The sequence below is a fragment of the Nelumbo lutea genome, chromosome 3 (genome assembly GCF_056320005.1).
Source record: "Nelumbo lutea isolate HS-2025 chromosome 3, American lotus-T2T, whole genome shotgun sequence".
In the NCBI taxonomy this organism is placed as follows: Eukaryota; Viridiplantae; Streptophyta; class Magnoliopsida; order Proteales; family Nelumbonaceae; genus Nelumbo; species Nelumbo lutea.
This window is the reverse complement of record NC_142686.1, coordinates 40565247-40578074: the sequence shown is the minus strand read 5'-3', so window position 1 is coordinate 40578074 and position 12828 is coordinate 40565247. Positions and strand designations below refer to the sequence as shown.

Here is a 12828-nt window from a genome sequence, read left to right as displayed (position 1 = left end):
AGTCTGAAATCTGATCCGAAACCAATACAAATCTGATCTGATCTGATCCGATCTGAAATCAATTGCCTATCACAGTATATGCAAGAAATCAACTCAAATCTGATCTGAAATCAATCGGCATGCACAGTACCGAGCAGCCTATCAATCTGAGATGTTATTTTCTGAAATCACTACTGTGGGGCCCACTGTTGCGAGAGCAAAATTAGGGTTTCAACTGTAGGTCTGAAGTAGGTGCTCAGCTGCACTCTCCAAGCAGTCCGCACAAGTGGAACTTGTCGTAGGGTAATATGAAACCCTAAAACTAATCACCTTTGAAGAGGGGGGGTTCGGCCCAACAGTCAAACCCTAGAAACAAGTTAAACACAGTTCGACCCCTCTTTCTAGATAGGTCCAACCTATCTCGACTGATTGCAGTCTCTGAAACTCAGTAAAAAAAAACTTACTTATGTACTTCGGTTTACTGTCTTCTAGGGTTACCTGAACCCTAACCTTCGCTGCCTCTTCCTGATTACCAACTCTCTGCAAGCCGCGACAAGTCTTCAACTGCTGCGAACCTCTCCTGGTAATCTCCAAGATTCAGCCACCGAAAAACTTCTTCAAAGCTTCCAGCCCTAGCTAGTCCTCATGTGGTCGGCTGGACTAGACACACATGAGAAGCCCTAGATAGGCTCTGATACCAAGTAGAAGATCAAGACTGTAATCAGTCTTGAATTCTAATAGGTTTTAGGTTTGCAAAACAGAAGAAAATGAGGGAGAAAGGAGAGAGAATAGAAGAGGAACAAGATAACACAAGTTGTTGAAAGGAGGGGCAGATTCTTACTGATCTACCGCCGCCACTCTCTTAATATTTATAGGTTATGTTTAGTACATAATGGAAAGGACACATCTGCCCTTTGTACTTACATAATAAATAAAGTAAATAAAAACTGAAATAAATAACAATTGAATTAACAAACTGACTCAAACTGACACTACTATAACTGAAACAAATAACTACACTACTGTCCTACGAACACAGTGGGGACCACTGCAGTGGGGCCCACATCAGTGTTCTCTACAGTTATCACAAAATAGAGTTATAGGTTTGGTCACTGGGAAACCCAACTCCCCCAACAAATTCTTTATCCACATGCCTTCAGCAACCCCGTGGGCCATAGCACGATATTCAGCTTCAGCACTGGATCTAGCTACCACATTTTGCTTTTTACTCCTCCATGTAACAAGGTTCCCTCCTATAAAGGTGCAGTAGCCACTGGTAGACTTTCTGTCACTTTGGGATCCAGCCCAATCTGCATCTGTATAAACTTCAACTTTCAAATGTCCGTGCTTTTGAAACAGCAAACTAGTACCCGAATACTTCTTTAGATATCGGAGGATTCTCTCTGCTGCTTCAAGATGAGAAGACCTAGAAGCATGCATGAACTGACTGAGGACACCAACAACATATGCAATGTCTGGGCGAGTCATAGAAAGGTATAACAATCTCCCTACAAGCCTCTGAAACTGTTTCACATCCTTGAGCGATTCACCACAGTTGTCACCTAATTTATGGTTGGGGTAAATGGGAGAGTCAACTGGCTTCACCCCCATCTTTCCAGTGTCCTGAAGTAAATCTAGGACATATTTCCTTTGAGAAATGAAAATACCCTTCTTTGATCAGGCAACTTCAATTCCAAGGAAGTATCTGGCAGGTCTTAGATCCTTCACTTCAAACTGAGTGGCAAGAAAAAATTTCAATTTTTGAATTTCATCCTTCCAATCACCAGTAACAATTATGTGATCCACATATACAATTAGAGCAGCAATTTTACCTTCTCCTTTTTTCATAAACAGTGTGTGATCTGATTGACATTGCCTATATCCTTTCTGCTGAACTGCCACATGGAATCCACTGAACCAAGCTCTTGGTGATTGTTTCAGCCCGTATAAGGACTTCTTCAACTTGCACACTTTCTGTTCATTGCCTTGGGCTAGAAAACCAGGAGGTTGAATCATGTACACTTCCTCTTCAAGGTCACCATTCAAGAATGCATTCTTGATGTCCAGCTGGTGTAAAACCCAATCCAGATTAGCCGCAAGAGAGAAAAGGACTCTAATGGAATTCATCTTGGCAACGGGGGCAAAAGTTTCTACATAATCAACTCCATACACTTGAGTAAATCCCTTTGCCACTAAGCGAGCTTTATACCTTTCCACTGTTCCATCAGCCTTATGCTTGACTGTGAACACCCATTTACATCCAACTGGAACATTTCCCTTAGGAAGATCAACAAGTTCCCATGTGCCATTTTTGTGAAGGGCATTAATTTCTTTCCTCATGGCATTTGTCCATTCAGGAACTGAAAGAGCTTCTGCCACATTCTTAGGGATAGGGACACTGTCAATAGAGGTAAGGAAGGCACGGAATGAGGATGAAATGTTCTCATAGGAGACAAAGTTGGAAATGGGATGTTTAGTGGTGCACAATCTAGCACCCTTCCTGTGAGCAATAGGACGGTCAAGATCATTAGCAGTAGAGGAATCATTTTCAATAGATTCAAGGACATCATTGGGAGCCAAAATACCTAAGTGAGTATGATCCTCCCCCGAGGAGTCTGGTGGCACTGGAGTTACAACTTCCGGATTCTCTACAGCTCTTGAATTTGGTTGGCCTTTGCGACAACGAGAAAAAAACACGAAAAGGTAGAGGGTCGGGGAGAGAGGGAAGCTGAACCAGTTTCTCCTCATGCCTACACTCCCCCTGAGGAGAAACAGGACAGAAAGGCTCATCTTCAAAGAAAGAAACATCCATGGAGACATAGAATTTACGAGAAACAGGATCAAAACAACGGTATCCCTTTTGAGTGAAGGAGTAACCAAGAAATATGCAAGGGATAGCACGAGAATCCAATTTCCCACGGGTGGGAGACAGATTTTGGACAAAACACCGGCAACCAAAGACACGAGGAGGAATAGAAAGAAGGGGAACCTTAGGAAAGAGAAGTTGATGTGGGGCTTTGTACTCTAACCGACGAGAGGGCATACGGTTTATAAGGTAAGTGGAACAAAGAACAACTTCAAGCCAAAACCGTTTGGGAACATTCATATGAAGTAGTAAACCTCGAGCCACTTCAAGGAGATGTCGGTTCTTCCGTTCGGCCACACTATTTTGTTGTGGTGTGCGGGCACAAAAGCTACGGTGAAGGGAACCATGCGAAGCAAAAAATTCCGTGAGGTCACTATGAAAAAATTCTTTTGCATTGTCTAATTGGAAAATTTGGATTTCAGTTTGAAATTGAGTGAAGACCATCCACTGGAAATCTTGAATGATTTTTGGTACTTCTTCTCTGGTTCGCATCGGGTATACCCAAGTATATCTAGAATAATCATCAATGAGGGTAATGAAATACTTATAGCCACTCTCAGATGGTAAAGTAACAGGGCCCCACACATCAGAATGAACAATGTGAAACGGAGATTCAGATTTACTATTTCTTTGAAGAAAATGAGTTCTACAATGCTTACTCAACTGACACGTTTGACAAGAAAAATCAGAAACAGACATTGACTTAAACAGCTTTGGGAATACAACTTTCAAAGACTAAAAGACAAATGACCAAGATGACAATGCCATAAATAGACTTTTTTCTTATAGGACTGACTCATAGACTTTGTAACATGAAGACCAGCCTTATTCTCCAGCATGTAAAGTCCATCAGCCATATGACCCCTACCAATCGTCCTCCCCGAGGCCAGATCCTGAATCACACAATGAGAAGGGAAAAAAGTCACTGAGCAATTCAAAGAATTAGTAACACTACTAATAGAGAATAAATTAATGGGAAAATTTGGAACAAGAAGAACATCAGAAAGGGTAAGGCCAAGAGGAAGAGAGAGAGTTCCTTGACCAGATATGGAAGAGTATGATCCATCGGCTAGTCTCACATTGTCTCTTCCAGAAAGAGGGTGATAGGTTTGAAAGTAAGAGGACGTGCCAGTCATATGTTTTGATGCTCCAGAATTAATGATCCATGGAGAGTCAGGGGTGTGAGAAGCAACATGGAAAGCAGTGGCAGGGTTACCTGACGTAGATGCAAATGAGGTTGAGGGGGGAGTATCCATCTGACGAATTGCTCTACCATAGAGCTCTAAATGGTCACGGAAGGAATTCATAATGTCCTCCCTCGGGTCAGATCCAGTGAGATGTGTCTGAGTCACAGTAGAAATGGGGGGCTGATTCTCCCGAGTAGCCATGTTGGCCATGTGATGTTTCTTTGTACTTTGTTGTTCGTACTTCTTATTCACCTCTGAACCTTGCTTCTTAGTCAAATCTTGAGCCCATTTTGGTTTCCCATGAAGATCCCAACAGGTATCTTTGGTGTGTCAGGGTTTCTGGCAATGAGTGCACCACAATTTTTCCTTATCTTCTGTTTTTTTCTGAAGATCTCCTTTTCGGGAAGAAGATCCCACACCAGTAGATACACCTCCTTTTGCAACTAACACAACAGCATCCCCACCAGGGCTGTTCATCAAATTTCTCCTGCTTTTTTCAGGTTGTACAAGAGCATAGACTTCTTGAATAGAAGGGAGATCCTCAGATCTGAGAATCTGAACCCTGATAGATTCATACATAGGATTCAGACCATGTAAGAATGCAAACACCCTTTGCTGAGAGACAAGCTGTTTGTACTTCTTAGCATCCTCATCACACTTCCAATCCACACTCTGGTAGTGATCCAACTCCTTCCAGACAGATGTTAAGTCAGAGTAATAGACCGATAAACACCTCTCCCCCTGTCTACAAGTAGAAGATGCTACCTACAGTTGATAAATTTTGGCATAGTGTCACAATTCTGAATATGTTGACTTTGCTTGTTCCCAAATTTCATTCATTGTTTCAGCCCACATGAAATTCTTCTTGATTTGAGGTTGCATGGAAACCAAGAGCCAGGACATAACAATACTGTTCTCCTGATTCCATCTATCATATTCAGCACTCCTGGAGGATGGTTCTTTTATCCTCCCATTAATATAGCCTATCTTCCCCCTTGCAGTGGTGTATAATTTGATCCCTCTTGACCACTCTAGGTAATTTAAACCATCAAGAGGGACAACAGCCATGGGAAAAGATAGGTCACCCCCACCCATTCCATTCAGCATTGAGGAAACTCCAGATGTGGCTGAATCTTCACTGCCCATGATATTTGAATAAAAAGTTGAAACAACCACCAAAAAGGCACAGCCGTACAAGACTATTTCAGAGATAGGTCCTTTTGACCACCGGTTTCACTGAGAACAAAAGAAAGAGCACTGCTGTTGCAGTACAAGAACAGGTCCTTCTGACCTACAGCTTCACTGAGAACAAATAACAAACTGAACATTGCTGTTGCAGTACTGAAACAGGTCCTTCTGACCTATGGTTTCACTGAAACAAGTCTGCACACTGCTGTTACAGTACAAGAACATGTCTGAATGACCTACTTAGTAGGGCTTAATAAGATTAATGTTGAGCAGACAATTAGTCGGTTAAAACAGACCATCAATAGTCCACAATACCAACAACAAAAAAGTTTGAACATAGTTACTGTGTTAAGGAATACAGTCACTTAATAGTAGGGCAGCCGAACAGTTAATTAGTCGAACAGACAACAGTAGGGTAGCTGAACAGTCACCCAAACAGTTCAGCAAACAATAGGCATCCGAACAGACAAGGATGATAGTCTACAAACAATAGGCATCAAACAGTACATCAGTTCATCAGTCGAATAGACAACAGTAGGGTAGCCGAACAGTCATCAAACAGTTCAGCAAACAATAGGCATCCGAACAAACAAGGATGATAGTACCTCTTTTAGTTTCAAATGATAGTCTCCCTTATGGTAAACTAGAACTCCTTGACTGTAAACCAGAGCTCCTTCCACGAATCCTCAAACAATAGGCAGCCAAACAGAAGATAAGCAGCAATTTCTGAAGACAGAACACCCTCTATGAACTGCAAACAATAGTCTCTCTATAGTCGAGCAGACAGGAGGAGCAATTTCTGGGCTGGAAGACGAAAAGACTCTGTAACTTTTGGGTCGAACTGACTTCACCAGATCAGGAGTTCGATTGGAGACAGCACTGGGTGCAACAGTAGTTAGCTTGACACCACCCTTCAGGCCTGGACGACTTGCTCTGATACCATGTTGAGCAAGAGCAAGTGAAGAGAGGAGAGGAGAAGAGAGATGAGTCGAGTGACTGAAAGCCCTCCAGAACATAGGGGGCAAAAGAATGATTTTATTATTTATATTAGTACAGTCGAACAATATAAACAGAGGAAAAATTAAAACAGTACCCTTATGGTACTAAATCTGACTACATAAACAACTGACAACACATTCCTTTCATTATCTTTTAAGATGACAAGAAGTAACTCCAAGACTTCAATGCTTCCATTGCCCACTTAAACTATGCAATATCATAAAACAAAAATCTCAGCATGTTCTCTATTTTTGACTCCAACATTTCCACTAGCATTGACTGTTTGAACCTTGCCATTCAAAAGAACTAAAATGGTGAATAAAACTTACCGTTTCTTCCAACATTTTCAGTAATGCCTGCTGGACGTCCTCTCCTGATACGTCTCTACTAAGATTGAGACTTTCAGTCTGCATATACATACAAAAACTACACTTAAGACTGAAATAAAGAAATTACCTACAATAGCACCATAGTTTCCAATCATCCAAAGGTTTACCAAGATCTGTTGAGACTTGGTCTCCCCCAATAACTGGCTGGAAGAAACTGAACTTTGATGAGAGTTGTTTGGGTAATCTGGGGCCATTAAGGATGAAGAAGGGAATATAGTTATTTTGTACTCCGGCCCTATGGAGCAAGGTGATGTGGGAAGATCAGAGTTTTTGGCTTTATGGGGTTGAGAAGGTAAAAGAGCTGGGTGTTAGTAGGCTGATTATTGAGGGAGATTCGAAAACTGTGGTTAAGTGGCTGGTTAAGGGGGAGGGGGTGGCTTGGCATTTGAGGAATGACTTCAGGAAATTCAAATGGCTGTCACAGGACATGTCAATCTGAATGAGATGGGTGAGGAGAACTGCCAACAGCTTGGTAGATAGCCTTGCCAAGCAAGGCGTACATAGAACATATATGTTTTGGGCTCAAATGTAAGTTGTTTGGGACAGCTTCTAAAGCTGGTTTTCTTTCACAACTTCTTGTTGTAATCCTCTTTTCTTCTAATTAATGAAATCTTTTTTCTGTATTGCTCATAAAAAAATATTATTTTATTTTATTTTACAGAAATAGAATATTAATTAAAAATAAACCTTTTTGGTAATTTTATTGACTTCATCTATGTAGACAATCCCCTGCTGGGCAGCTGCCACATTAAAGTCTACAACCTGAGATACAAAAGGAAAAGAATCACTAAACTACAGAATATATAAAAATCCAATACATGGAACCAGAAATTTGGTTGTAATACGTACTGGTCCAGAAAAAAAAAAAGCATGAAAAAAGTTGGTTGAGGTAATATCCAAGTTTTCTGTTCATAAACCCTAGAGTAAAAGATGTGCATGACATGCATGCACATGTTTCTGAGAGAGTGGTTGTCTAGTATAGAACAAGGAATGGCATGAATAAGATAAAGGATTACGCCATAGATTTGACAAAAAAAAAGTAAATAAATGCCGATTTGTGTAGTAAACATATGTAAGCTCTCTCATTTCACAATTTATTCTTGGATCTATACCACATAATTCCCTCTTACATTTTTTAACCAATGACAGTTAAAAATTACATCTGAGATCAAAGTGAGAAAAAATTGAGCTGGATGTTCTTTCTGCTTTATTTATTCTGACATTAATCCAGCCTCTACTTTTAATTTGACAAACAAGGTGAAGGGCCTTTGCAGTTTATGAAGGTTCGTTTTCAATCATTTCTGTTATCTAGGTGGTACAACAGCCTGGTCACATACAAAATCACCTGGCAATAATGCTAATAAATTACATTAGATATTGTAATATATTACATTGGTAAACTAAAATAACATTGTATGTAAATCAAAACGTTAAGAAACAGTATGAGTTATTATTTATGCTTTTACCCTTGGGATGTTCAGTGGCATCCTGGCCATTGACTTATTCAGGTTTACCTTTGGGTGGGAATCCTAAGGAAAGTAGTTTCTGAAATCCAGTTGTGGAGAGATTTGAAAGAAGATTAGCAACTTAGAAAAAGAACTACATTTCCTTGGGGGGAAGGGTAACTTTGATCAGGGCCACGCTTACCAATCTCCTGCTGTACTTCCTCTCCGTTTTTAGGATTCCCTCTACGGAGGCTAGAAAATTAGAAAAGCTGATGAGGGATTTGTTGTGGGAACCAAGGGTTGAAAGAAAGGATCATCTAATTAGTTCGGAGATGTTAGCGTAGGGGTATTTCTGTCTTTATAACTAGATTAATGTTGCTGATTTGTAATGTTGTGTTAGAACCAGTGCTCCTTACTTAAATAAGGGCACATATGTCTTTTCATTTATTTTTAACAATAAAAGTACTGTCTGGCCGACTGGGAGAACTGACTTGAGACTTCCAGTTCGAACCAGGTTTTCTCCTTTCTCTCTTTCTCTCTTTCTTCCACCTTTCTACCTCTTTCTACATAATCGATCTCAGACAGATAGAAATCCAAGGCAGGCCGAATCATAACAGGAGATAGTGAGTCGGAGTAAAGAGAGAGGGGGCTAGGTTTAGGGAATTTGATTCTTAAAAATCAAGCCTTGTTGGGAAAGTGGTTGCGGAGATGGCTGATGGAGAGAGAAAGCTTGTGGCATAGGGTGGTGGGTAGCATTCATGGCTGTTCTGATTCAGGTTCGGATGCTGGACTATCTCGTCAGGCTACTCTATCAACTCCTTGGAAGGCAATACATGGCATTCTTCTCAAATTTCTTCAATGTGTAAGGTATGATGCTTGTGCAGGCAATCTAGTTCTGTTTTGGGAAGATACTTAAGTGGGTAACTTGTCTTTCAAAAACCTTTTCCCCTCTCTTTACTCTCTAAAAAAGAGCCTATTTCCTCTTTCCTCTCCCCTCCAATCCTCCCTATTTCTTTGAATTGGGACTTTGGTTTTCGTAGAGGTTTACGGGAGGCTGAACTTCATTGTGTCACTGAGTTGCTCCTCAAGGATCTTTTTCATGTACTTCTTTCTTCAAATCCCTTTGTTCTAGTGATGTGTTTGGGTCTTTCACAGTACGAGAAGTTTGGACCAAACCTATTCCCCCTAAGATAGTTCTTTTGTTGGGAGGTGTACCATGGTAGGAATAATACCACCTTGGAAAACTTGCAAAAGAGAAAGCCTTTTTTGTGTCTTTCCCCAAACTGGTGTATTTTGTGCAAAGCCCATATGAGTATTGCTACCACTTACTAATCTCTTGTCACTTTGCTGCAGCTTTGTGGGACTGGATTTCTGATTTGTTTGGTTGCAAGTGGATTCTACCATCAGAAGTCAATTTGTTGTTTAGCTCGTCTACCTTCGTTTGGCCAACAAAAAACGGGAAATGCATGTGGAGATGCATTGGAGCAGCCACACTGTGGACTATTTGGGAAGAAAGGAATTCTAGAATCTTTCTTGACAAGGAGAGAACCTTTCCAGTAGTAAAGGAGTGCATTTTCACTAGAGCTATACACTGGCTGAGAACCTTAGAATCCTTTCCTTTGCAGATTTTTGGAGAAGCTGGGCTGCAATGGCTAATTTGTTCTCTCAGAAAAATAAAACTGCAACAGTTTGGATACCTCCCTCAGAAGGTTTTATCAAATTGAACTTTGATGGGAGCAGTCGAGGCAATCCGGGATTGTCAAGGATTGGAGTAGTCTTGAGAACTGAGGATAGCAAGATCTTATCACTGTTTTCAGGCCCGACAGGAGTAGGTGATTCTACAAGGGCTGAGCTGCTGGCTGCTGTACAAGGAATTCAGATCGCCGACCAACTTGGGATAGAGAAGTTACTGATTGATGGGGACTCTAAGGTGATTGTGGCTGGTTGCAGAACCCCAATTCAGCTACTCGGAGATATAGGGATCTTATGAAAAAATTTAAATGGTTAACAAGACGCATGATCATTAGAGTCCAATGGGTGGATAGGTCGGCAAATGCTTTTGCTAACTGTCTTGCCAAACAAGGGGTTTCTAGGGAAGAGCCTTTTTTGGGCAAGTCTGTAATTTATTGTTGTTTTTTTTTTTCTTGTTTCACTGTAATATCTAGAAGAGGCTGCATCTCGTGCTTCTCCAAGGGATGCATGTAATAGATTATTCTCTTTGATTAATGAATTCACATTTTAATTATCAAAAAAAATTATTTACACTTTTACATAATAAATTATTTCTGTGATATGTAAGTTAATGCTATATGTTAGGATGTGCACGCAGCATCTCATAGCCCTGAGTGGTTAGGCTACCATACTCGATATTGATGCATCCAGTATTGGACTTTATCCCTTCATGTGTGCATCTTTTGCCATAGGGATGGTGAGAATGCAAATCATTTGTTTCCTTCTTGTCCTTTTAGGCCAAGGTATGGAACCTTTTTTTCTCTCTTTGATTATGTTTGGATATTACTGAAATTACTATTGGAATGCACTAGAGCAGTAATTCTATGGAGTAATTGGAACAAATGATTGGATATGCACATAGGGAATTGACAAGGGAAATGTTGTAAGGCTTGAGTGTTCCTTGTAATTGATGTTAGTGGGACAGTTTCAGTTTACTTTCTTTCATTCTTTTCTTATTGTTCTTATTCTAGGATATGCCGCCAGGGGCATACTTGTATTTTTGCCTCTTTATAAAGTTTAATATAAATAGAAAACTGGCGGCTGCCAGTACTGAGTTTTTTGCCTCTCCTTTCTATCATCCGTACCTCTCTCTTTCTCTCTCTCTCAATCATCACAAGGAACCACATGGTATCAGAGCGGAACTTCTGTGCTGGAGAAGACCTATGATCCTAGCATCAATCTTTCCGAAGGGGATTGGGACGTGACTACTTTTGTTTCAGAAGGAAAAGGAAAAAAACCTAGCGGCGGCTTGTTTTCTTTTAATTCTCTTTGGCGACTGTGCTTGCAGAAACCCTAGTCAGTCCTGCGGCTGTACTTCTGCTGAAACCCTAGTGGCTCCATGCGACAGTTACTGAAAACCCTAGCTGTGTCTGGCTGTGGGATGGTGCTGGTCTGCCGAAACCCTAATCGAAGAAGGGTGTTGATGGTGCAGTGAAACCCTAGCAGGTTCTGATCTAGTGTTGAACAGGTGTGGTCTTCTTTCAGTTTATCTCAGTATTCTTTATCCAATGGTGTGTAGGGCTTAGGGCTTGATTATATGATTACTAGTTTGAATAATTGGTTGGTTAGAGTGGGGGAACCACATTCGGACTGACAGTAATGTCTGTATTGGTGGTGCTGAACCGATGACTGGACTCCTTATTGTTCTGTTTGGATGTTGTAGTGACTGATTTCTCATTCTCAGCAGTAGTTCTTGTGCTCTCAGCAGTATTGAATAGCTTGTTGCTCACATCCTAGGAGTAAACCCTGAGTTGCCACATTCCAGTTGTGGCGGCTGTGCTGTTAGGTGGCATTTGGACTGGTTGGTTGTAATTTTCAATGGCAAGTCAGGAACTGACCTCACTGGGGAACACCTCAACCCGCAATGCAGCAGGTATGGGAGGTGAAACCATGATCTTTCCCATGCCAATCACCCCCTTGAATGGTCTGAACTACCTGGAGTGGGCTAAGAGTGTAAAACTCTATGTAACAACAATGGGATAAGGCCGGTTACACCAATGGAAGGGTGTAAGAACCTAAGGGTGATACAGCTGAACATGATAGGTGGGACCAAGAAAACAGTATGGTGATGTCTTGGCTCCTTGCAGCAATAGAACCTGATGTGAAGAAGAATTTTATGTGGGCAGACACCGCCAGTGAGATCTGGGAACAGGCCAGAAGTACCTATTTTGAGCAAAGGCATTATGCCAAGATTTACCAACTACAAGCTAAGTCCTCTACCTGTAAACAGGGAAACTGTAGCTTGTCCTCATATTCGGCTCTTACCTCCATATGGAAGGAGTTGGACCATTATCAGGCCATAGAGTGGAAGCACGATGATGATGCTAAGGCCTACAGGAAGTTGATCTCTCAGCAACGGGTGTTTGCTTTCTTTTTAGGGCTGAACCCTGTATATGAACCATTAAGGGTACAGATTCTAGGAAGCAAAGAATTGCCTACAGTGCATGAAGTATACTCCCTTGTCCAATCTGAAGAAAGCAGGCGGAGTGTGATGGTTACAGCCGAGGGGGAGCAACAAGTTGCCTTGGCTGCGGTGAATAACAACCCAACAGGGAAGAAAGGTGATCCTAAGAAGGCAGATGATAAAGATAAACTCTTTTGTACCCATTGTAGAAGGTCACGACATACACATGACACCTGTTGGGACATCCACAAGAAACCCAAGTGGGCAGCAAAGAATCAAGAACAGGGTAAAGGTCACGTGAAAAGAACTAGTGTAGCACATGTGGCAACCCAAGATACTCAGGTTGTCGGTAGTACCCGGGACTCTCCTAATAAACTTGACCCCAAGGAGGATATAATGAATTCATTCAGAGAGCATCTGGAATCTTATGGTAGGGCATTGCAGCAATTGGATAGCTCAGTCACTGGTACTCCCTCTACCTCCTTTGCATCTACTTCAGGTAATGTGGCTTCTGCATTCCATGTCACTCCCACAGATTCCCCTTGGATTATTGATTCAGAGGCCTCAAATCACATGACCGGTAAGCCTAACATATTCCATTCTTATAGCCTTTTGTCAGGAAGGGATAGAGTGAGACTTG

At 41.4% G+C, this 12828-nt stretch overlaps 1 protein-coding gene across 6 annotated transcripts in view; it reads right to left on the bottom strand.

The window, feature by feature from the left end:
- Positions 1-12828, bottom strand: part of LOC148864434 (CLP protease regulatory subunit CLPX1, mitochondrial-like) — a 63503-nt gene that overhangs the window by 29119 nt on the left and 21556 nt on the right. For 5 of the 6 annotated variants that reach the window (XM_088974722.1, XM_088974727.1, XM_088974721.1 and 2 more), the window contains 2 exons: positions 7296-7370; positions 6549-6626 (listed from right to left, as the gene is read on the bottom strand). In XM_088974722.1, coding sequence (XP_088830848.1) covers positions 6549-6626; positions 7296-7370 — 153 coding nt within the window. Of the gene's footprint in view, positions 1-5825; positions 6154-6548; positions 6627-7295; positions 7371-12828 lie in introns of all 6 variants that reach the window. The other variant, XM_088974724.1, reaches the window with a different exon arrangement.